Here is a 25,224-nt window from a genome sequence, read left to right as displayed (position 1 = left end):
AATGGGTTTAATATGTAATACCTGTGTTCCCATTAATTACTATTTATTTTTGGCTTTCCTCCATAAACTGCTCATTTTCCCCTTTTTCTATGAATTACCAGTTCTTTATATCACTCCTCCACGAATTATTTATTTAATTCATGTTGCTATTTTTCTTGGTCCGGTTTCGCGCTTCTTCATTTTATATGTCTACAGTGACAAATGGTGTCGGGTTGGGCAGCCCTATGTGTCCTTATATGTTAAATTCATTTTTTACCCTTCAAACAATGTACTCCCTCCCTTTTTTTATGACTGACGTTTAAGGTTTTACACACCAATTAAGAAAAGTTTTTCATTGTTTAAATCTATACACTACTTTCCTTTTGTACCCTCATTAATTGTCCAATTCACCCATGTTATCTCTCACTAAAGTATTAAATGGTGCTGTTTTATTAGGCCAAAAGCAATGCAAACTAACTCCCACCAATTATGAAAAGAGAGATAAAAGGGTAAAATTGTGAAAAAATAATTAATGCTGCAGGGGATAATAAAACGACAGATAAAAGTACTTAAGAGCAAATTTCTTAAACGTCAGTTATAAAAAAAAGGAGGGAGTATCATTTTCTTTGGTTGGTCAAATGAAAGCTTTTACTTCTACAACCGGTATCCAACCACTACATCTGAAATCGTGCCACTTCTTCTAAGTACAATCCAACGGCTATATCGCACACAAGTCCATCTTTTGGTTGAGATTAAATTTCTACCACAGACATCAGAATTATTTCTGTGCTGTAGACGCATCCTTGGATTTGTTACGGTACAACTGACACCATAGGATGTGCTGACGTCATAGTGAGTGGTATTTGCCATTCGGTGAGCCATTCTGATGGGGGGAAAATATAAATAAATATGGTGTAGTTTTCATTATTGTTGGTTGGTGTGGGTGAGAAAGTAAGGCAGGACATAAATAGGAGATACAAACATAGCCGCGCGTGCAATTCCTTCCTTTCTTTTTTCTTTTTCCCATCTTTTAATGGAGGAGATATAGATACAAAATATGGCTGCTACAAACAAATTTTCATATTTCAACGGACGGGTGTGTTTGGATGAGGAATTATTTGAAATGATTGTTATAGTAATTTTTGTAATGTGATGTATGTGAAATAAAAATATTATTAAAAATATAAAAAATTGATTAAAAATCATAATTGTGATGTAAGTAAAATAATATTTAGAACAAATGTTGCTATCCAAGCTTGCTCAATTAAATATTTTGTTTGTATAAAAAACATAATTTCTAATTAACTTTTCAACTTGCTGTTATCGTTTGAAAAAAAAAATTAACTTTTCATCTTTTTAATCAGTTTATTTGCATACATCCCATTCCAAACATAGATATTAACCATAGGTTACCATTAAAGAAACCATTTGGAATTCATAGAATTTAAGTCATAAATTGCAAAATTTATATTCAAAAATACATATGAATTGCAAATGAATTATATGCAATGGTAATCGGACTTAAATCCACTGACTGTAAATTTCAAGGCTTGAAAAAAAAAAAGGAATTTTTTGAAAAAGCCCAAGGCATTATCTTGACTCTTGAGGTTAGGTGGACCATTGATTGTGTAATGCACGCGGCGAAAGCAACCGTGGGATGAGAGAGAAGCAGCCAACAACTCCGTACCAATAAAATACATCGCCACATGTCGAGGGACTGACTGAGAGGTGGCTTTCTCCCAATCTTAAAAAATTATCTGCTCTGTTCTCTCTGCTCACTTCTGCTTGACGAGGAGTAAAACTTTTAGTTGGCCAAGGCGTAGTAATAGAGAGTAACAACAATAATGGCTGTGGCTTCCACATCTCTGGCTTGCCCCCAATTCTCCGGCCTCCGCCGTTCTTCTTGTCCCAAGCTCGATTCTCCACCTCTTTCTATTTCCACTGCTCAATCTTTCTTCCAAAATTTGGACTCTCATCTCCGCCTTTCTTCTTCTTCCCCCCGCAATAAAGCTTGCCGGCCTGTCGTTGCAATGGCCGGCTCCGGAAAGGTTATTTTTTTTCATCCTTTTTATTCTAGTCTTTTATTATTATTGTTTTTATTTTTTTTTTGTAAACTTGACTTCTTTGACTGACTGTTGTTACTGTTGCCAGCCTATAAATATTGGGTTCCATGAGATGACAGATTTATTCCTTTGAAATTCATTGGGGTAGTTCTGGACTCTTAATTATAGTTTAAGGATTTATGCTAATTTATTATGAAAATGTAATGAAGCATTGGATTTAATGACTCTAGTCATTGGGTGGTTGAACTGGAACAATGATGAAGTAAACTGGACTTCAATTTGATACCTTTATTTCTTGTCCCCTCCCTCAAAACCAAACTAAAAAGAAAGAGGAAAAAGAAAAGGCTCCGGATAGTAAGAATTAGACCTTGTACTACTTTATTCGTAAGTCTTCAATGAAATGCGAATCTCTAAAAGCTCATATTGTTCGACAAGATCATGATGCTTACCGCACAGTGATAAATTATGACATTTCTTTCATAAGTTTATTGGCATACTGAGAAATGAGAATGGTGTCATTGGTGACTCCACTTTCTTCTTTTAGCCAAGCCGAAGCAATCCACGCCTCTACGCCATCTCTCTCTCTCCCACCTTTTTGCTAGAGTATGTTACTCATGATGATTCAGTTTGGTTTTGGATGATGCTTCTTGGCTGTTCTTGAATGTCATTGTGCTCTGAATCTGGGAGATTTTCTTTTTTGTTTTTCCCGTCCTGGTTAATTTTGATGGTCCGTTTTCCGAATATTATGCTTTTCCTTAATGTACTTCAGTTTGTAAAACTTATTTCAGTATTTCACTCTTTCTGGTTCTACTTGATCACTTGCTTTCCGAGAAACTATTCATCTTCTGATGATCAGTGTGACATGAGAATATATGAGCTTTAAAGAGTGTATTAACCAGAGTCTTTTGGTTCTTCTTGCAGTTCTTTGTTGGTGGAAACTGGAAGTGTGTAAGTGTCCTTTTCTTTTTCTTCTTTGAGTTCTTATTTTCATAAGATCGTTCATCATACAGGTACTTATACTTGAACTGTGTATTTATTTCCTCTTTGGTCAGTTGACTGTTTCAATGTCCAGTGTTCATAATTAAGAACTTTAACAATTTTAGCAAAGTAGGTCCGGCCCCTGACCAAAAGGTGATGGGGGTTCTTGGACTTCTAAAGGTGCCAATAAAATAATAATTATACCACTAGAAGGCAACACATGTAAATTATAAATTACAGGGACTGAGAATCCAAGGTACTAAATGGACAGTAATGACTATTTGATGTAAGAAGAAAAAACTAATAAGTCACGGTTATTAATTTCAGTAGTTTAGCTTATCTTTCACTGAACTTGCTTATGTCTTGCCTGTTATCTTTCTCAGCAAAATAGCTGTATTTAATGCTTGATTAACCATCCAAAAATAGTCCCAGGATACTGATATTCGTAAGTTTATGCTCATTGCTAACTAGCCTGTGGTATTCATGCTTTTATTGTTAGTTTTTTCACTCACAAGGTGGGGATGGGGGCAAGCTTGTTCTTATGCTTTTTCGCAGCGTGAAATGCTCGCTGCTGGTGTAGTTTGATATATATGATCTAGAATATGGGTGTTGTGCTCTGTGAAAATGTGATTTCTTTTGTCTAATTAAGTAAGTAGCATATTTTTGCCGCATAATGACATTATAAGACAACATATTTGCTGAATATGTTGATCTCCTTTTACCCCTCTTTCTCCATTTCTGATAGTTCTGGATAACTTTGACTAGATAGAGTACACTATTTAGCAAAGGATTGAGTTTTTTCATGCTTTAGCTTCGTTCTTTATTGACTTCTTATTGCATGTTTTGCTCAGAATGGAACAAAGGAGTCCATCGGCAAGCTTATCTCTGATTTAAATAGTGCAAAGCTGGAGTCTGATGTTGGTGAGTTGTCCACAATATGCTTTCAATATAGCAATAGCAAGTCACTTTGTCCCGAGTGCAGGAGAGTGCCTCAATGTGCCCCATACCGATGTGAATTGAATGAATGGACACCACACAAGTTCGTGCCTTTCCCTTATCACACAGCGATAGTCATTCTTCTTCCTTCGGGCTCCCTTGGATTGGTCTTTTTTTAGCGAATAGGGAACCCCTTGGTGGGAGATTACTGTTCTTTGTCAAATAACCCCAAAGTAGTCTTTTATACTAGTTATGTCATTGAGGTTGGAATGAAATTGTTGTAATTGGTAAAAGTTTTTAGTTGTGTCATGTCTACAGATTTCTAGCAAGCATCTTCTAGGGATAATCCAGTCTCAGTTACATTTTCTTCCCCGAGTAAGATGTACCTTAGCTTAGTGGTTAGCCGTATATGTTGATGCTATGACTAGCAAACCTTGAATATAATACTATTTCCATCTATAAGTCTGTTTGAAAGCTTGTAGAATTTAGAGCAGTGCCTTGCATTATTTTTACACCTGGGTGGCTACGATTTGGAGGCTATACTTTTCTGTTTAATTGCCAATTGTGCATCTTATCTTGCCACATTTGAGGCGCTAAACTACTTTGTCTTAGTTATTTGCTAATCTAAATCGTATTCAGCAGCTCTTCAGCTTTGAATGCCAAATTACTAGATTTATTTTGGCTCTTTGAAATGTCCAGATGTTGTTGTGGCACCTCCATTTATATACATTGATCAAGTAAAGAGCTCATTAACCGATCGCATGGAAGTTTCTGCTCAAAATTGTTGGATAGGGAAAGGTGGAGCTTTTACTGGGGAAATCAGGTGAGGTTATATGCGTATTGTACTATTTTTTCATTAAACTTGTGGTAAATCTGGTGAGATTAGTTTAGTGGGACCAAAATATCAGTTGCCTGCATTCTTCTGTTTCAGAAGTTGGAGAATGAGTATTAGGGAGAAGTGAGGCGATTTGGATAGGTGGGCATGTTGTAGCTCACTTGTCTGTGATTTTGTTACCTTGACTCCCAATTATACCAGCTTGCCACTTCGCTGGTGATTACGTAGGTCTTATGCTTAGAGGTGATTAGTTGGTTTGACTTTGACATTACAAGGTTTGCATGGCAATGGGGATTCGAATCTGATAAGTTCAAATGCATACAAGGGTGTTCAATTTGGCAAAATTTGTGAGTTTTAGATGTTGTGATGAAGTTGGGACTTGCTTAGTGGTTAGTAACTTTTGCTAGATTGCAGAATATAGAAGAGAGATACACGATTATGCAAGTATATGGAAGTAAGAAAAATCAGGGATAGCTCCATCCCATTCTAAATGTGGCTGGTGTCTGTGATTGTCCCCATTTGCCATTTAACCTCCACTGGTTTGAAATGCATTAGAGAGAGAGGGAGGGATGGAAAGGTGAGAGAGAGAGAGAGAGAGAACCTTACAGCATTTTTTCATTCTAGCTCAAAATTCTTTCTTGCAGTGAATGGATTATGCAGACGTTTTATCGTGAGTTAACTGTATATTAATAGATCTTTACAAGCTTTTAGGCCAACATTCTTTAGACAGAGTTTGCTCTTTCAATAGGACTACTTCCTTGGGTTTTCAATTGCTGATGGCTTAATAGTCTGAGTTCAGCTTGTTGATCATTTTAATTGTTGATTGGTTTGTGGCTATTCCAATGCCTTAACAAATGACTGAAATAATCTTAATTTTCATTTTTGTTTCATAGCGGGGAACAATTGAAAGATATTGGATGCAAATGGGTCATTCTTGGGCATTCTGAGCGAAGGCATATAATTGGAGAAGATGATGAAGTAAGAGTCTTCCAGATTTTACTACTTTTTAACCTGTTTTCTTCTCGCTAGTCGATTTGCAGTTTGTGCTTTGAAAATCTTTCTAATTTACCAGTAAATAAGTAGAGAATTATAATAAAAATGAAACAAGGAATTCTTAAAACTGACAGAACCCCTTATCATGCAGTTTATAGGAAAGAAGGCTGCTTATGCCTTGGGCCAAGGTCTTGGAGTGATTGCCTGCATTGGAGAGCTTTTGCAGGAAAGGGAAGAAGGAAAAACTTTTGATGTCTGTTATAAGCAACTGAAGGCTTTTGTAGGCAAGCTGTTAACTCATCTTCCATGAACCTTTTCCTTTGCACCCCCTTCTTCTTGCCACCTCCCTCCTTCCCTCTGTCTCTCTCATGAGTAAATGTTTAAGTGGGACATGGACCATCAAAAAAGAAAACATGATGGTTATCAATTTTAATGTCACATATAATTCATGATATTGCAGATGCTGTACCAAGCTGGGATGATGTTGTTATTGCCTATGAGCCAGTATGGGCTATTGGAACTGGTAAAGTGGCCACACCTCAGCAAGCACAGGAAGTGCATGTAGCTGTTCGTGATTGGCTTATTAAGAATGTTTCAGCTGAAGTTGCTTCTAAAACAAGAATTATCTATGGAGGTCTAATCTCTCTCTCTCTCTCTATCTCTCACTCCCCCCTCCCCGACGAAAAAAAAGAACCGAAAAGAAAAGTAGAAGCTATTGTTCCTGTGCAGCTTCATTAACTATTGCTGTATATGATCTCAAAGAATGCTGTGGGTCAGGAATTCAATTGACCTTGTCGTCCTTGTCTTTGTTTCTGCTCCAGCGGACATGAGCTTTCCAGATGATTCAGAATATTTTTGATAGTTGAATCCCTTTTTTTTTTTTATATTATTAGACTACTGAGTATCTTTTTGCAGGTTCTGTTAATGGAAGCAACTGTGCTGATCTTGCAAAACAAGAAGATATTGATGGATTTCTTGTAGGTGGTGCTTCCTTAAAGGTACTATTCTGCCTTTTAGATATTTATACCTAGTTCTGCTGTCTACTGTTTAGGTTTTATGTTTGTTTACTTGGTGTGGACTAGCAAATGAAAATTTAACATATTTCAAAGTTTGGCCAAAAAGGGATTGGGGTGAGCAAGGAGAAGAGGCTCTCTCGTGCCAGTGATAGCAACATGTTATCTTACCATGAGTGCAAGCTGTTTATTTCATGCAGCTTCACAACTTTGAATACTGTCGCTTCTTATCTTCATTTGAGACAACAGTTCATCTCATTTTGCTAGTTCACAATACCTTGACATGCTGGCATGCTAGTCTTATATTTGGCAATTGTTTGCTATATTCGATCAGATTCAGAAGGCTTTTAGGCATACAATCCTATGCTTATTGTTTAGTAACCTTTACATGTGTTGTCTTTGGTGTTAATAATTGAATATCCATAGAGACATGTGGTAGTGAATTTGTTGTTCTTAATGACAGGGATTAGTGATCTCATAAAAATTGGCGCATTTTGATTATTGAGGTTTTCTTCTCCATTTTAAGAGATGGTTTTTTAAGGAGCTTTATATTAGAAAGAGGATGCTTTGAATTTCTGAGTGTTGCTGGTGTTTTTGGCTCCTAAAAGTGGGCATTGGGAGTTTAGCAGGGTGAGTGGTGTCTGTTGGGAAAGCAGAGAGAGAGAGAGAGAGAGTCACATACCTGGAACATAAAATTGATGTTTGATTCATTGGCTGCAGGGACCTGAGTTTGCTACAATTGTTAATTCTGTAACTTCCAAAAAGGTTGCTGCATGATCCTCTGAGGTAGCTTTTGGCATCAAAAGGATAGGCGGATTGGAGTATCTTCTGAGGTATAAGTATTGCGCAACAGGATCTTTTGGTCAGATTTTGATCCTGTTCAACTTCTTTGTCCCATACATTGAATGATGCACTTAATTCGCTTCAACTATATAAAATAATAGAGATTGTATGCTAAAATTTTAGCTTTTGGTGTAACAAAATAAGTTTTGAGTTCAACCATGTATGATCTTCCCGGAACAGAGTGATTTTATGTTATGCAACATAAATTTTTCGCTCAGATATAAATAAAGCGCAGAGGAATCAAGAGTTGGATTTTGTTTGTTCTGTTCTCATATTTGAGGGGGCAAAAAATAAAATGGAATTTCTTGTTGGTGATGCTTACGGAACTTAAGTTGTGGACTGGTTTGAACTTGAAAGCTTATTAAGTTTGAATCCCGAGCCTTTTTTTTTATTTATTTATAAATCTTCATTTCCTCTTTTTGGTTATCCCTTTTTTTTTTTTTTTTAATATTTTTCAATCTGTCATGGAGGAGGAGGTGGAAGATGGGGGGAGAGCTCTACCATTTATTCTTGGTTGGCAGCACCACCAAAAGTATGATGTGGCTCTCTAGAAGCTGCACACAAGAATCCGGGTGGAGTTTTCTAAGTTTACTGAGCAAATACACTGAACTGAAAGATAGCTACTTAAAATAAGCAGTTTAATTTTCTGCAGTGTTCTTTTGAAAGGAATTCAAGTTTTTATTTTGGTCAAAATGAGCCAGAGTTTTGTTTTATAAGTGAAGCTTAGTGCTAAAACATTCAAATTATCGCTTCTTGACCTTTGCCAAGTGCTGGGGTTATCCCGTGCACGTCTACGGAAAAGGGTATGCGTACGTTTATGTTGGCACTAGGGCGGCAAGTGAACTAAGAGCATCAGCAGCTTTGAGTGAGCATTAGTTAAAGAAAAGGAGAATCCACACTCAAAGCATATATTCCCAAGCAACTCTTCCTAGTAAGTAAAGCATCCCAAAGGCCTTCAATATCTTCTACTATAAATCATCCTTCCAAAATGCTCGAAAGATGGTAAGAAAACAACAGAGGAGAGAGATGGATTGGTTTTATTCCAGGAGGGGTCCGGAATGGAAACAAGGATGGAGAGGCCAGACGATGGCCTCACTCTCCTTGCCACCGCTTCCGCTACTGGCCATATTTGCCATTGTTATTTTCTTGTTATCATTGTCCCAATCCACAAATTACAGGGAGCAGCTAAGCCCTGCAACCATCGACTTGAAGTTGCTCCTCTTCTTAGTGCCCATCCTTCTAATCTTGTTAATTCGTCCTAGCTTTTCTGGTGGCTGGTTCAACTTCGGGACTCCAAAGCCCAGGCCCGGTTCATCAGCACATCAGAGTGGCGGATTCCCATGGGGTGTTGCCTTGTTGGTGGGGATCCTCGTAGTGTTGGTTTCTTATCAATCATCATTTCAATCTATGTGGTTTACCCCTCTGCGGAGCTCAGATTAGTAAGCCGAAGGGCAGCAGTAACTTGCAAGCTAGGAGTTGTGTGCATCTCTGTGTGTGTGTTTATTTACAAATAAATTGAAACATTACTTAGAATAGTAAATTGCCAAAAAATTGTTACGTTTGTTCATCTGTGATTCCGGTTGAAAATTTTCCAAAATTTGATCTGACATTGGCTTTCATATCAAGGACGGTTTTGGAAGACGACATATTTTTCTAGCACTGGCAGTGGTGGTCGGGCCGCCATGCAGGCCTATGAGTTGCATCACGGAATTGGATCTATGTAGTTGAAAGTTGCTTTAGGCATAGAACTAGGCCGAGCACAAATGGCCCAGTGCAGAAATGCAGCAACATGAGGGAGCGAATCTAATTAACATCTTTAAATTAAATAATCTGCCTTCAACGAACGCTTAACCACCATTCCTTCAAAAAAGATACCCTTTACCACCATGATTTTTTACTCGTTGGAATCTGTTTCCTTGAATCATGATGGTATTATTATTGCGCTACTAATCAATTTCAAGAATCAGGAACAGGAATCAATGCACCATGTCCACAACAAAAGTCCATATAAACTGCTAATCAATTCAAGTTGTGATTCAGATAATAAATCCTGGGTCACACTCACATATAACGATCATTGAAATATCGACCAAGAGACCTGCCGACCATGCATGATAAACCAAAAAACATTTATCAGTCCATAAATAAACCTCTATCAGTGGAGCAACTGATGGGGCTCCATCAAGAATGGCTGTCAAGGATGATGACCACGTAGATCTCCAAACAAATGATATGCTGCTCTGAGACCATCAAATAATAACTAATTCAGGAAAGTTGAAAGCCATCAAAAAGCATGGACAATCTGTATACTCATTAAGCTATTTATTTACTACTCCATTGATCAGCAACTTCCTTTTCTCTCCTTTTTATCTTTTCCATTTGTTGCAGATTTTCAGCAGAATTTCAGGCCCTGTATGGATTATGGAGTACAACTCAACAATCATGAATCGCCAACATCATCTAAGATGACAAACTCTCACTCTGATGTCTGATCCAACCGTGTAACAGTTTAACAAACAAAAGATTTCCCTGCTTTTAATACATGTACACGAAGAAGAAGAAAAAAAAAAAGAAAGAGTAACGCAAAACCAATTATTACTATCAACCAACAAGCTGTACATACTTGCAAAAACACACGAGAAAGTGGACTATGAACTGATCTTCCACAAGAACAACTACTACTGGTCATATAAACCAACTATCAAGAAAAGTAGACTGAAATTGCAGCAAAACAATCAGCAGCAGGATCACGGCAGCCACTCCCCAGGGCGAGCTCCCTTCCGGGTGCCGAAAGTACTGCATCCTCCGATGCCGATCCCACGGCGAAGTACCCCAAAAGAACCTCTCCGGGCTGTCCATGCTGGACAAAGCCCGCACGAGGAATATCAAGACCACCGGCACGGCAAACATTATCCATCCCAGGTTTACTTCAGCGGTCTCTACCACTGACTCGTAAGAGACGTACGACTGGAGACCAAGAAAGATACAGATGACTCCCAAGAACAGCAGAACCGGGTAAGGCAGAGGGTTCAGTGAGAAAACCTCCAAGAAGGAGGCTGCAGTGCTTCTTCTGTGAACCATGATCATACACGATTGATGATTGAGTGGTGGCTTCTGGAGTCTGGACTCTTTATTTTTAGGACAAATTCAGGAGGTCGTTGGGGATTGAAGGGGTACGTGACTTAATCTTATTGTACTGCTAGTCTGCTGGTCCTAGTTGTTGCCCAATTAGCAGCACTTGACTATAAAGGGGATGTCTGATGCAGTGTGAGAGCGCCTACTGAAATTAAGTGGGGTAATGTGTACGAAAAGTTTAGAACCGTACAGTTTGTTTTTGGCGACTTCTTGATCATCACCATTTGGAATAGAGAACTTAAGTTAATTTCCTTTTTTAAAAATTACTTTTTTTTTTGGTAGGTTGAGTGAAAGGTACTTTTTTCCTGGCTAGAAAATGGTTTCCTAATTTGTGGGGATCAGTCATGCTCATCACTCATCAATGGCCCGTCAACGTAATTTAATGTGTCACGGTCCACTTTGCAGGTCCTGATTGGCAGTTGTTGGAGTGGCCCAGTTTGAAAGCAAACTATATCCCCATCTTTTGGTCCCTGATTTCAGGGCACTTCAAACAAGCCCTTATTTTTTTTCCAAATTGAAAAAAAAAAAAAAATCTAATAGTACTTTTTTTTTTTTGAAGCAGCTGCAGCGTAAGTGGGTCGTCTAACCAGTGTCTAATTAATTGGTTAAGAGAAGCTGAGGAGCTAACAAAGCAGAATTGAACCATACAAATGTTTTAACGCAAAAATGGTGGTAATAATTGTGCGCGCGCGTGTTTGAATAGCAAGTTAATGGAAATTTGGTTTACCAAACAGTGCTGATTAGAGATCCACTCGGAATGATTCGAAACCAATGACGAATGAATCCAATTACCAAGTCTAACAAAAAATTGGGCCTCCTCAGGCCCATATGTCCATGCAAGGACACTAGTAAGCGGAATTTAGGCATGCTGCTGTCTTGGCCCCTAAATGTCAGCGGACACTAGAAACTATATATATGTACACACACGCGAAAAATGACGAACAGGTAAAAGCAAAATTTTGTTTGCTTATCCAACCAGCAAGCCCTCGAGGAACACCACTCTGTCCAAATATACGAGCCTTTTCCACCAGAAGAACCTGAGTTCAGACTTTTCCTTCGTACTGGAAATATAACTTGTAATCATTCTGCAAGATTGCCAGAGCGCTTCTGCAAGGACCCTCTACAGGCCAGTAGAATAAGAAAGTTAGATTCGAAGCAACTAGCCCCTTTATAGTTCTCAAACAAAAAAAAAAAAGGTTGTCTCACCTCCAAATACTGAGTGAAGGTGCTGAAGCTGATCTGCTGAACAAGCATCAATCAGAGCGTATACACCAGGTCTCAAAGCTTCATCAATTTCCCTGTTGACAAGTTCAACCATTTTGCTGTGAGTGCAAGGCATGTACAATGTAAAAGTTGGACAGATGCAAATATCATCCATAATTGATGTTAAAATTCAGATTCCTAATGATCAGGATAGTAGACCGCGAAGTGAACGTAAGACACCAGGAATCACCTCCTGATGCCGGTTTTAAAAGGACCAAATCCACAGTAGACCCATATGTAACAGGATAAATATTGAAAACAGTAGCGACCAAGGCTATCCTTCTGCTGCCTTATCTGCAAAACAAGGAAAAAATAACCAGTTAACTTCTCTTTTTCTTTTTCCTTTTTTTTTGAAATGGCAATTGTTATTTAATGTGGGTGAGACCAGTATATGCAATTGAACATGCATCAAGTAATTTAGCTTGCTCTCCATTCAAGTTCCAAGGTCTAGCTAAAATTCAGAGTATAGCAGCATTTTTTTTTTTTTTTTGGGGTCAACAAGGCATTTGGACAAGATCTTTTCTTTTTAGTAAAAGAATTAGGGATTTGGAAAATGGCAAAAGCATAGGGATTTGGAACATGAACTAAAATTAAAATTGCAAACCCTGAACAGGTTGAAATATCTTGCAGCATGCCTAAAACGCTCGGAAAAGTACAATCTTTCTAGTGCATGGAATATAAGAATCAATTTATCCACAGAGTTACTTGAGAGCAATTTATCCCTGAGTAGTACACGCACACACATATACACATACCTCTTCATATACTCTTCTCAGACAGCAGGCACATTTAACACCCTCTTGCACTTCCCATGCAAAATTCCCTCCTCTCACAATTGGATCGATATTCACCATCTCCAAGCAATGAAGAAGAATACTGACTGAGTGTTCGAGAAGAGCAGCGCATCGCTGAGTCTCACTAAAGATCAACAGAACCGGGATAGCAAAATTGATTAGCCAATAAAAAGGGATTAAGGCAGATTTCTAGGACCATTTGAACCAAGAATATAGGAAGTTTTTGCATACCTTCCATGATGCTTAACAAGGGAGCACAATAATCGGCAGCATGCAGCATATAGGTCCAAGGAATACCTTCCGTCTAAGATACGGCCACTTGTGATTTTTAGGGAGCAAGTATCTGTGGTCTTTGAAGTAGTTGAAGAATAAGAATCGGAGTGTTGAAGCAGAAGGAGATTTTGGAATAATGCTGCAGGTATGTTTAAGGACTGCCCAACATAGGAGGCATCCATTTGAAAGAGAGCATGCTTTCCAGTAACCCTTCTCAGCACCTCAATGCACATAAGGATGACTGACCCAGAATCTGGACCAGTGTAACCTTCATCAAAGTTAACATTTCCTTGGAAAATGCTGGGCCCCTGCAAGTGTAGGACTACGTTGAAGAGACATGCAACTAAGCTCTGGATGTGTCTTTTTACTACGTTCAGACGTTTGCGCCCTAGAAGCAAATGGAAAAAATATAATTACATGCATAAATAACACTGCATGAAATGATCTAATTCACAAAAGATGCATTACTGTGGCAATTTGTTGTTTAAAACAACTGGAGAAGAAAAAGGGACTCACAAAGCATGTCGACTAAATAGCTCTACTGTGATACTAGTTCCTTTCCAATATCATCAATGAAATAAATCCCAAAGCATTATATTCACAACTTTTTCCCGCATGTCAAATAAAGAATTTTTGGTCCTGCTGGTCCATATGAACCAAGGCCTTGTTCAGCACCAATCTTTGGTTCTCTGTGCAAAAACTACTTTATTCTTCCAGAAACAAATCAGCCGAAGGCAAAAAACCAGATTGTCTGATGGGATCTAACATATCAATTGAGAAAAATAGGAAGATACCAAGAGACATAAAGATGTACAAACACAGAGAAACCAAGAACAATCCATGATTTAACAGACATGAAATCAACATGCCGAAAGTTGGCAATCCACATAGAGATTATCTTTTTGAAAATGTTATTCAAAACAAGAGGGGGGCAACTGAGTGAGGTACAAAAAGCAAAGTAACCTTACCTGTCACAAATTCAATAAGTGAATCCAAACAATCAATGCCAGCAGCAACAACTGAAGATACCTTCCCACAACCCAAACTGCCAATATGAATTTCATAGTTTGTCAAGCAGCCGTCCTGCACTCCCACAACAGCTCTTTCTATAGCCTGAATTGCTGTTAACAAATGCAACTCTGATGATTTCTGAACCAGAACTCTGAATGATGTCCTCAGTCTAGCTATAAAGTCATCCAAGCAACTCGATTCGTGAGAAATGGAGGACTCAGAAAAGTTCAACCACTCAATTGGCTTTTCCATACTTGACCCAGTCTCTTTTGAAGAAAGAGTAGCTATTTTTCCCTGTAAAACAATGCACTTTCCGATAGACCTCAAATGCAAGTCTATCAGCTTCCCGTACAATTTCCTGGATAATATAGGGCTGGATGAAGGAAAACAATTACCTAATTCTTCCATAAATTTGATAACCCCATTTAACCATACAAAAGAAAATGGAGGTGGAGCAACATCTCTTGCAAATTCCAGTAATAAGACTTCAGAAACTCCAAGTAGAATTGGCATAATATTTTGCAACAGAGCAGTGCAACCCAGCTCCAACTTCAGTCTCAATATAGCTGCAGCAGCAAGAAATAGCTGTTTAAGAAAATAAGCCTCTTCTGATTTGTCACCTCTGATAAGTTCATGCAAAAATGTCTTCCTTAAACATCTTGAATCAAACAATTGAACCTTGGCTAGAAGAGATTCAACATCTTCATTTTTTGGAATGGACTTCCCTTTCACTACAGATTTGTCAGAAATATAATGTACTTCATTATTTCCTCTGTTACCAAAAGGTTCACTAACTTGTGGCATTTCCTCATGCAAAACATCATTACCATCAGCACCTCTATTATCGAACACCTCTTCATTTTCCAAACACGGATGGTCCAATTCTGGCTGGTCAAGTTTTTGAGCAATTGCTAGATTTTGAGCCAATGAATCATCCTCAAGAAGAAATAGCTGTAAGAAGTAGCTTACATATTCTGCACATGTATTTATAAAGATGTTTAGTTTGTACAGAGGTTCCAATTCGCATTTGGACAATCTTATCCTCATTTTACAATTCTCTGCATCTATGTTGCCGAGCCCAGAAGCTAAACCCCATAGGAAGCCTTGAATGCAAGATATCACAGGTGACAATTTCTTCAACTCCTGAAACTCAGGCAGAACTCCCAAGTTTTCACTTGCATAGGCTTGGCTAAAACATGCAAGTGAGTTCTGCATGCGTTCTCTTAAAATATTGGCTACAAGTGCTAAACTTTTACATGGATCATTGTCTCTGCAAAAATCTAAATGTGGTTCATCTTCAGCCAAATCCGTGTCTTGACTACCGACAGCAAAATTATCTTGTCCATTATAATCCATCCCTGAAAAAAGCAATGAAATTTGCAACCGGTTTTTGCCCACTGTCAAAAACATATATGATGTGTGATCCATCAATGAAAACAACAAATCTTTCAGTTGAGAAGGAACAGCTTCTGAAGAAGCATTTTGAAATCCAACTACTGCAAGCAATGACTCCAAAAGCCATAATACAGGAGATGAACCCTCTAATAGTAAGCTAATAAGTGAAGAGTGATTGTAATCCATATTCTCTTCACATGAAGCCATCAATAAACTTTTAAGGGTCCTCCGACAGGAGAGAAACAGTTGGAAAAACTCATCATGACCACCTGCAAGTAAGGTGTTGTACCAACCTAACAAGCTGCCAACCGCAACCCTGAAATGCACGACTTTAATGAAACACTGAGAAAGAATTCTAAGCTGTGCATGCTTCATAAACTGAAATTGCAACCCCCCCCCCCCTGCCCCAAAAAAAAGGAGTAACTCATGTTGCATGACTAACCAGTACCATAGAATTCAAATCAAATAAGAAAAGAAAATAATAAAGTCCTCGCCCCACTTTAATTTTCCAATTTGCAGTGAATTGTTCTACAAGATTAAGCTGATTAGGATCTGAAAGAGCATAAATTCAAACCACATATAGACAGGTAGGCAAACTTTCACAAAAATTTGCGTATGTAATACAAATAATGTGCATTTATACTTCTACTGAATCGAAACTTATTAACTAAGATGCTGGAGTATTAATCAAGAGACAAACCCTATATAGGGCAAGTAGCCAATATCAAATTTTTAAACTGAAAAATAAAGAGTTGTTAGCTGAAGCAACCACCAAAGGTCAGTGCTTCCACACCACAGTGAGCACAGATGCAATACTCAACCTAGAATGCCACAGTGACCACAGATGCAATACTCAACCTAGAATACCACACTGTCAGTCAAAAGAAGCCCACATTATACTGAAATCATCAAAGCAAAGGATAGTCAAGCAAAGACAAGAAAATATCGAAAAATTGAAGGAACCAATAGCTAATACAAAAGGTCATATCTAAACAGAAGACTAGATGGTTCCCTGTTGGAGTTTTTACTGTCTTAACTCTGAACTATGCTTCTCTTTTTCACTCTGCTTCTTTCTACTGAAAACTCTGGCACTGTCCCCACTTCTAATCTCAGGACTTAAATTAAAGAAACTAATCCTTTTACCAAATTATTAACACATGAAAGAGCCAATGTTAGTGGCAAGAGGATCTTCACATTGTAATTTTAAATTTAAAATAGTATGACAAGTAAAAGAGTTCATTTAATAAAGTGCCAAGGCTCCATAAAGCAAATTTAAGAAAGATGATCCAATGAATACCCATTCCACCCCCACCCTTCTGGATTTAGTTGTTGATCCAATTTGCACAATGCAAACAATAACCAAAAAAATTCATTCCCAAGTTGTTATACTTTTCTAGTTAGTTAACATCCATAGTTTGGTTCACATCTTAAGACCAAAACACAGATCTAAACCTTGGAAACATATATTATAAACCTACCGCACATTGAAAAAATGGCTTAAATGCCAAAAACAACATCAGCAGCTAGCAGATCTCACATATCATATGCATAGCCACTTAAACATATTATCAGAACTAAGGTTCACAGGAATTGAACATACTGCTCAAGTTTGAGAATGCAATTCGCAAACGATTGGAAAGATTTTGGACCTAGAATCTCTTTTGGCATCCAAGACAAAAAGTTCAGCAAACTGTTACACAAAGCATACTCAGCGTTGCTGGAAGGAGCTACATCTTCTATTCTGCAAATTTCAGCATTCTTCGCAGACTTCTTGGCATGAATAATGTTAGATAGATTTCTAAGAGCGCGTATAATTTCTGACCAATCATGTTGTGAACTTAGATAACCTTCTCCAAAATCAGCAGAAATAGATGACAAGGATGCTTCCAAGATCTGGCAAAATGTCGATGCTATATGCCTGCGAAAAAACTAACATACCAGAAAGTAAGAAATTGCCTGCAGCTAGAATCCAGTCAAAAAATTTTAAGTGAATAGCTAGATGCCTGTGGGAATTGGGAGAATGGAAAGCAAAAAGTGTGGTTGGGACCATGGGATTGTAAGAAGAAAGAGGGAGAAGGTGGTGCCTACATAAAGACTCTATGACTTCACCCTAGAGGTAAATAAACAATAACTAACAATTTATTACGAGGTCCACTGGGCAAGGCCAGCCTGTCCCTTGTGTGACACATGCAAGTCTAAAAGCTGGTGAATATATTATCTGGAATGAACATACTATCTTACTTTTTGTTCATAGAGACCAGTATCATTCAGAAGTTCAAGCGAGATTTGCTGTGTGGTAACATTCCTCAGATGGCCAACCTTGTTAATGCAGTGTGATCTAAATTTGTCGTTACCACCACTTCCAATAAGAAGGGAACAGTTGATCAAATGTGTGAGAAATTGCTTAAGGTCTTTCTTAGAAGCATGTCTGCACCAGATATCAATATGCTGACAAGCAATCAACCACATTGCAGCTGGTAATGTCTTTTGGTCCAGAGCACCAACATTAAGGTCCCATGCATTGTCATTCTGAAGATTTTGGATGGATAAGCATTTAGAAAGTCCACTATCATATGAGATAGTTAACTGGTCCTTAAACAATGACGAGAAACATAACATCATGAATTTAGTCAGCCCAGCAGCCTCTTGCTTCATACTCAAGAGACGCTTCCTCCACTTTTTACCTCTCTTATATGATACTCTAGTATCATCAATCATCTCTGCCGCAATTAACTTATCATTTCTTGCAAGCAAATATTCAAAGGATTTCGTCATCCTGTTTAAATCAACAAGTCTCTGAATAGTCATGGCATTTAAAACATAGACTAAAGGCGGGCAACCAGCCAGAGTATCTTGAAAATACATCCTTGAAACATTGTTTATTATGGTAAGAAGATTAGCTGATGGTTGGATGATCCAAGAAAAGTAGCCTTCAGCATTATGAACAATGCCATCCAACCAATCCTTCCCGGAGTAAGCTGCATTAGGGTCACCCATTGTTTCTGACATCTTTTTTGATGTATGTGGTGGTACATGGCTGATCACTCGTCGATATAAGCTTCTGCAGGATAAATATAGACGGAAAAAGAACACTAAGAGCCAGCATGACAAGGAATCATTTTCTAATCCAACCCCCCAGCTGGAACTTTGTCCAGAAACAAGGGAGAAAAACTTATCCATGATATCTGGCTTAAGTAAATCTTGGCTATTTGAGCTGTGGCACATAAGTTCCATCAAATCCTTGATGGAACTACCAACAGCATTACAATTACCAGAAGTGACAGTCATGGAATCTAGAATTAAAGTATATATTTCAGACAAAAATCTTCCCAAAAGTTCTGCCTTCAAATCAAACCATGAGAAACCACCATCAGTACAACCTGGCTTTGATAAATCATCTGCAGGAGCAAGCTGAAGTTGAGCATTCAACCACTTCAGGGATTCAGAAATTTCTGCAGTTAATAGTCGAATACATCCACTCACTTGGCCTTCTGGAATGGACTTGAAACCGTTGTAGATGGAAAGTCTAAACTCCAGCGAGCATAGCAATGTACTCAATGACATTGAGCAAGAACAATAAGATTCTGAAGTGCATGCTTCACCGTCTTTATGAGCTGATTCCAAATGCCTTGCTGCTTTACAGAGAGCAAACACTGAGGTATTAACCTGCATTCATTTAACTATAAGATCAGTATCTTTCAGATTCCAATCCACCATAAGAAAACAGAGACTGAAACAGGACAATCAAGTGTAAAAATGCAAAACAATAGTGTCAAAAAAACAACAAACTGCCATCTACTTCTGGTCCCTTGTATTTCTTCTTTAACTAAAGCTCTGTCATTGTTACATGCAACCTCCTTCAGCATAACAATAACAAGCAATGGGGAAAGACTAAGATTGCTAGATTTGCATGCAACTGTGTTTGTATACCAAACCCATGACCTCCTACTTATCCTATGATGTTGTTTGCATCCTATTCAGCAAATAGAGTTTGCCTATAGCCTGGTTGTACAAATGAAATTGATAATTTCCTTCTTACTTGTGCCCCTCTGAGAAAATCTTTTCTTGTAGGGCGGGGGGATAGGTCTCTACCAACAAAAGGCCAATGTTCCATAGGTTGGACACAATTAGTATCAAACAAAATAACGTTTAAAACTGAAAGCCTCTGATATCAGCATCAACATCGCCTATTCATTATATATTCCCACTTTTTGAACTCAAGAGCAGTCATGTCAAAATTGATATGAGATATTCAACCAACCTGCCGAAGTTCACTGTAAAGATTGATTAGGGCACATCCAAGAATATGTATCTCTGAGATTAATAGGTGCTTATCCGGCACATCAACCATAGACTGGCTGGAGGATGCAAATGTGAACATCATCCCCCATAAGCTTTCTAGATCATCCCCAACAACCTCATATTCAATTTCCACTAAGAGATGCACAGCAACAACTATCTCCTTTGCCATTAGAATCAGGACCTCCTGATTTCTAACATTTGAACCAAATGATGACATCAGATGTTTAATCTTGACAGACAACAACATAATGGTCTCATAAATGAATCTCAGGAAATTCATGCATGCCCCTTCAGAAATATCCTCCAATCGTGTGTATATATTTTCCTGCTTAAAACTGGCAAGCAACTTGTTTGCTGCTATCAACACACACAGAACATCTGACAAGGGGGTTCCTACATTCCATTCAGCTTGAAGATGCATTGTAATATGCGATAGAAAAGATTCCATAATTTGGCCAAAGAAATCAAAAAGAGACTTCCGTGTTACTGCACTCACAGAACCTGAACAATTCTGTGTTTGTAACGCCACATTACTGCTACCAGAAGACCTTTCAGAAATATGACCAGCAGAATCTTCCAGTTGCCTGGAAACTTTACTGACACTTGAAACTCCTTTTTGCTTTGTGGCACACACAACAAACAAGTGAAATAGTGCTCCCACGCCACCTAATGGCAATGAATTTTTGCAGGCTATGATCTTCTCCAACTTGTCAAATAGTTTTCTATGATAACTTTTAATAAAAAATATTCTTTCCTTTGATTTCCCGTCATCAGATTTTTTATACTTGCCTGTGCTCTGCAAGCTCAAAAATCCATCAATATGAGCTGCGTGAAATAACCCCTGAGATGAAATTTCTTCAACTAATTTTAGTAGGTTTTTACTCCATCCTAGATCCTTGCATGTAGAAAGACGTAACTCATCCAATAGATGCATCAGTGGCTCGAGAAGCCGATCAATAAAATCATGAAAACCATTCTTACGAGCTGGATGGACTCTCAAAAACTTAGCAAATGGCTCAAGCAGATAGCATGAGAATTGAAGGATGAAGATACCCGCCTTGCTGTCAGCAACTTTGTTACTGAAAACTTTTCTGACAATTTCAAGCACTGTATCAGTTACCATAATCCACAAGTCCAAATTTGCATTTGCAACGCCATTATGGGATGAAAATATCAATGAAATGCAACTGAGCACAGTTTCTTGCAATTCATTGCCTTCACTGCTCAAAGCTGACTCCTTGGAATCTTTTAACTCAAGACTGAAACATGCCAATGCATCCCGTGAGATGCAATCAATTACCCGTAGAAAGTCTCTTGAATAGTTCAATGATACATTAACTTTTAGAGACTCCTCCAAACAGAATTTCAGAATCACCCAGCATCTGTAATCTAAACAGAAGCCAACAGTTTCTGGGTGACCCTCAGATCCTTTTTCTGGAGTTTTTTTAACTGAAGAAATCAAAACTGACTCAATCCAGTTGCTAACAAAAACTACTACTCTTGACATACTAACTGCATCCAAAATTTCAAGGCTGTCGTCACCATCTTCTCTTATAGATGTTCTTAACAGCACATACTTACAAGCCACCTCCAGCTTCCTGCATTAAAAGTGAAACCAATCAAACTCCAACAGAAATATGGCAAATTTTTGAATGACAAATTAATCTAATCATTCTACAGAATAGCTGGGTTTGAGGAAATGGAAGACAGTAGATTACGTTGGTTTATTCTCCCTCCAAACCCAACCCTTTTTGGCTTCCTTGAGCGACAGCTCATGCGATGTTATTGCAACACTAAGCCAAAAGCAGCCCTCTTTACACCTAGCCAACTCTCAAACCCACCCTCACCTCCCACCCAAAACAAAGATGAAAACAGAAACATAACAAACAGGAAACAACCTTCAAAGCTTCAGTGGGCTTTCTAATAGCATGAACTTTTCAATCATCCCTTCAAACAAATAATAAACAGGAATCCCCAAACTGTTCCACTCATTTGAACAATTTTGTCAAACAACTTAAGTATTGAACGTATACTGTTAGCATAAATGACAACGGTGCGTCTACTGATTAGTAAAAAGGAAACGGAAAGAGAGAAGAATACTGACGTGGGAAGATCAATGTGTTTATTCTGAAGCAACAAAATCAACTGTAAATTCCTCCATGGAGACACCTCTTCTAAATTAAACAGTAGTTTCCCATCTTCTGCCTCTGTTTTTTGCTTTTCATATGTTCCTTGAGAGGAGTCAACTCTGGAGCTTTTAGAAGGACCCTGATGTTCTTCTTCTTCTTTTTGGTGGGCATGCATTTGCTTTCTTTTCTTGTTTTTCATCGTCGTAAATTTTTCCCCTGCTGTCGGCTCGGAATCAGCCGGTATCAGGGCTCTTGGACGTGGTGGTGATGGAGGTGCTTCAGAATTTAATTCTCAGGGGTTCTTGTTCTTGTAGGGTTTTAGGAAAAAGCGCAGTAATTCAACGAGCGACGACGTCGTGTCTCTGGTGCGGAAGTTGAAACTTGGGAAAGAGGGTCTACATCTTATAAACTATAAAGCACTATTTATGACACTTTAGTACCTATACTTTTCTTTATCGTCACTTTGACCCAAATGGTTTGTAGATATATATATATATATATTTTTAAGTAAATGGCAGAACCTCCTATTTACATTCACTCCTATCTTACCACCCAATCCATTTTTTATTTACGTGGAGTATTAAAGTATCTCCTAAGGGATTAAAATCCTCTTTAGAATTAGGATTTGGACAAAGTCGATGAAGTAACTTAGTAAATGAAAAGGTAAAACAAATGTGCATACCGCTTTTATCTTTATAGAGATTGTTTTTACAAATATCCTATTTTATGATAATAAATTTTTTATCTAAACATAAAACAAAATCAAGAAAATGTGAAAGTAAAAAGACAAAGAAGCTCTTGAATGATTTTAATTATTCTATTTTTTTTTAAAAAAAAACTCTTGTAACTACTCTTTTCAATTATAACTCGCAATCACCTATCTCATTATATAAAACATAATCGATTCGAAAAAGCTGTTAAAAAAAATGTCGGTAAGTTCACATTTCAAATTCTGTGTCCATATCTCTGGTCCTGACAAGACCTTCTACCCCTTCTACACAACCCCATTGAATTTTGCTTCTTAAATAGAGTTGGAATTGTGATGGTGTATAAATAATTTTAACTACCTAGCAGGGTATAAAAAAGGGTGCTAGCACTAGATTTTACAATAAATGTATACTCCATCATGTACATGCAAAAGTACATTGTGGTATAAACACACATGTCATCTTTACCAACTAGTTCTTCAAGTGTATTTCTAAATAATTTTTCCATATATCTAAACTGAGTATCACTTTGTCATAAAACAAAAGATGTAAAATTGTCTAGCTTTAAGGAGTGTTCTCATTAATGTACATGAAACAACATGTTAGTATGCAAATTTACATCTAGTTTTGGACACATGGTATTATTATAGTTATAGCTTTGTTGCCACGGCAATTCCAAATCCAAAAGGACTGTAACATCCTTCACCGGTCCAAAGAAAAAAACAGTAGTAGTGTGGTTGTTGACTAGAGATTTTGTCCTCAGATGGAAATGTGAGATTTGTCCTTGGATGGGAATTTTGCCGTGGTAATAAAATTTAATTTAACTGTGGTAATAGTAGTATCAGCCCAAACCATCCTTATTCCGTAATCAGTACCATGAGGTAACCACCGGTTCACTTCCCTTTCAATGTTCTAAGCATTGAGAATGACAAATTACAGCATGCCAAATGGTAAGGAATTGATGTAATTTTCCACTGAAACAGAAGCAAGATTAGTATTCCAGTCTTAGGGAAAAGAAATTCTTGTGAAACATTCTCCGTGGAATACTTTCTTGTAGTATAGTTTAGTCAATGTAGTAATTTGAAATGGATTTTGCCTTTTCTCGCTGCTGGTCTGCATCACCCATATCCTTCGAAAAAATCGCACGAGGCTGCGGGGCTGTCATTTTCTAGAGCACCTTTTTGTGTGAAGAATGCCGTCCTATATACTTCTCGGTGCTATTTAGTACTGTATCTAGGGAAAGGAAATTAGATATTTATTTAAATAATTCCAACATGGGAATGAAGCCGGATGTACAAAATATCTTTTGGGCCTTTTTGGTAAAATAATTTTTTGCCAAAATTTTTCCCTATGAGTTTTTTTTTTTACCAATTTTAACTATAGTAACTTCATAAAAATTTTCAAAAATTTTAAACTACACACCTTAAAATACTCAAAAATATGTAAAAAAAAAAAAAAAACCCTTTCTTCCATTCCTTTGCTTAATCTCCCACCTCAACTCACCACTATCTCTGCTACCGGCCAACACCGACTGGCTTCTTTGTTAGTGGTAATGTCGACGATTGTTTTCTTTCTTAATTTTTCCTTCTCATTTCTCTCTCTCTCTCCTCCCTTTCCCCCTTTCCCTCTTCTCCTCTCCTATTCTCCTTCTTTCCTTCCCTCTCCCTTGATTCAATGACGAAGAAGGAGAAGAGAAAAAGGAGAGAAGAGGATAGGGAGAAGGGGAGGAGAGGAAGGAGGGAGAGAAAGAGAGAAAGAGAGAAGAAAAAAAAAAAGATTGTAGACAATGGTAGCCGGCCAATGGGAGCCAACGGGAAGTGATGGAGATGATGAGTAATGTGATTGGAAATAAGAAGAGGAGATGAAAGAAAGGGGAAAAGAAACAAGAAACAAGAAAAAAAGAAAAAAAATTTTCTTAAAGAAAAGTTTTTACAAATTTTAAAAAGTTCTTTTGATAAATTTTATTTAAAATTTTATCATAAATTACAGTAAAATGTTAGATAAATAATAAAAAAAATCATTTGTGAAACGGGCCTTTGTTAGTAGGCTAATAAAACTTCACATACATGCATGAGTAACAATCTTGGAATATGATAAACCAAGTGAAGATTTGTTTTCATTTCACACATCTATATCTATATCTATATGTATTCAGGAAGGGATTTTTAGCAGAAACCCTCTCAATGCCTTCTAAACTTGTCATACTTTTTTCTAAATTTTTGTATTTATTTTAATATATAAAAAAGTAGTGGGTTATAACCCACCTTATCACCAATCAATATTCCCATTATCCCACTATCACCTTATCACCAATCAATATTCCCACTATTTCACTCCCACTATCCCACTATCTTAACTCATATTTTTGTATTTATTTTAATACATAAAAATATAGTGGATTATAATCCACCTTATCACCAATCAATATTCCCACTATCCCACTATCACCTTATCACCCATCAATATTCCCACTATCTCACTCCCACTATCCCACTATCTTAACTCATCCTACAATTACTCCTACAAATTTTTCTTTTACTGATTGACTTAATTAACTTATCGAGTTAATTCCCTC

The 25,224-nt window shown here is 37.6% G+C and overlaps 4 protein-coding genes across 4 annotated transcripts; 2 read left to right on the top strand and 2 right to left on the bottom strand.

Moving 5' to 3' along the window:
• The first annotated feature begins 1,715 nt into the window (after nucleotides 1-1,715).
• LOC113761079 (triosephosphate isomerase, chloroplastic) lies at nucleotides 1,716-7,900 on the top strand. Its single transcript, XM_027303901.1, has 9 exons — nucleotides 1,716-2,027; nucleotides 2,964-2,990; nucleotides 3,872-3,941; nucleotides 4,656-4,779; nucleotides 5,685-5,769; nucleotides 5,936-6,068; nucleotides 6,245-6,418; nucleotides 6,700-6,782; nucleotides 7,518-7,900. The coding sequence occupies exons 1-9, from the start codon at nucleotides 1,824-1,826 to the stop codon at nucleotides 7,572-7,574; spliced, it is 957 nt and encodes a 318-aa protein (XP_027159702.1). The 5' UTR covers nucleotides 1,716-1,823; the 3' UTR covers nucleotides 7,575-7,900.
• Nucleotides 7,901-8,604: 704 nt separating this feature from the next.
• Nucleotides 8,605-9,207, top strand: LOC113762960. Its single transcript, XM_027306619.1, has one exon. It carries the CDS (start codon nucleotides 8,640-8,642, stop codon nucleotides 9,078-9,080), a length of 441 nt encoding a protein of 146 aa, XP_027162420.1. The 5' UTR covers nucleotides 8,605-8,639; the 3' UTR covers nucleotides 9,081-9,207.
• An 894-nt stretch (nucleotides 9,208-10,101) lies between these two features.
• On the bottom strand, nucleotides 10,102-10,857 carry LOC113762030. Its single transcript, XM_027305266.1, has one exon. The coding sequence runs from the start codon at nucleotides 10,725-10,727 to the stop codon at nucleotides 10,326-10,328; it is 402 nt and encodes a 133-aa protein (XP_027161067.1). The 5' UTR covers nucleotides 10,728-10,857; the 3' UTR covers nucleotides 10,102-10,325.
• Nucleotides 10,858-11,464: 607 nt separating this feature from the next.
• Nucleotides 11,465-22,197, bottom strand: LOC113758522. Its single transcript, XM_027301337.1, has 10 exons — nucleotides 21,918-22,197; nucleotides 19,773-21,411; nucleotides 17,753-19,177; nucleotides 17,112-17,440; nucleotides 14,074-15,827; nucleotides 13,064-13,493; nucleotides 12,794-12,956; nucleotides 12,229-12,332; nucleotides 11,982-12,073; nucleotides 11,465-11,895 (listed from the first exon to the last, which is right to left on the bottom strand). The coding sequence occupies exons 1-10, from the start codon at nucleotides 22,139-22,141 to the stop codon at nucleotides 11,819-11,821; spliced, it is 6,237 nt and encodes a 2,078-aa protein (XP_027157138.1). The 5' UTR covers nucleotides 22,142-22,197; the 3' UTR covers nucleotides 11,465-11,818.
• Between the last annotated feature and the right edge of the window lie 3,027 nt (nucleotides 22,198-25,224).

This window comes from Coffea eugenioides, chromosome 2 (assembly GCF_003713205.1).
Source record: "Coffea eugenioides isolate CCC68of chromosome 2, Ceug_1.0, whole genome shotgun sequence".
NCBI lineage: Eukaryota > Viridiplantae > Streptophyta > Magnoliopsida > Gentianales > Rubiaceae > Coffea > Coffea eugenioides.
Note: the sequence above shows the minus strand (reverse complement) of the source record. Positions and strands in the feature narration are given on the sequence as shown.

Bases quoted from the DNA above. Each gene is read 5' to 3' on its own strand.
- LOC113761079 (XM_027303901.1), top strand. From the start codon at position 1,824: ATGGCTGTGGCTTCCACATCTCTGGCTTGCCCCCAATTCTCCGGCCTC. The intron at 6,069-6,244 runs GCAAGCTGTTAA...ATGATATTGCAG, and splicing joins GCAACTGAAGGCTTTTGTAG to ATGCTGTACCAAGCTGGGAT. The intron at 6,419-6,699 runs GTCTAATCTCTC...ATCTTTTTGCAG, and splicing joins AACAAGAATTATCTATGGAG to GTTCTGTTAATGGAAGCAAC.
- LOC113762960 (XM_027306619.1), top strand. From the start codon at position 8,640: ATGGTAAGAAAACAACAGAGGAGAGAGATGGATTGGTTTTATTCCAGG.
- LOC113762030 (XM_027305266.1), bottom strand. From the start codon at position 10,727: ATGATCATGGTTCACAGAAGAAGCACTGCAGCCTCCTTCTTGGAGGTT.
- LOC113758522 (XM_027301337.1), bottom strand. From the start codon at position 22,141: ATGAAAAACAAGAAAAGAAAGCAAATGCATGCCCACCAAAAAGAAGAA. The intron at 12,957-13,063 runs GTATGCAAAAAC...GTTGATCTTTAG, and splicing joins CTTGTTAAGCATCATGGAAG to TGAGACTCAGCGATGCGCTG. The intron at 12,333-12,793 runs GTATGTGTATAT...CTTGTTTTGCAG, and splicing joins TGAGAAGAGTATATGAAGAG to ATAAGGCAGCAGAAGGATAG.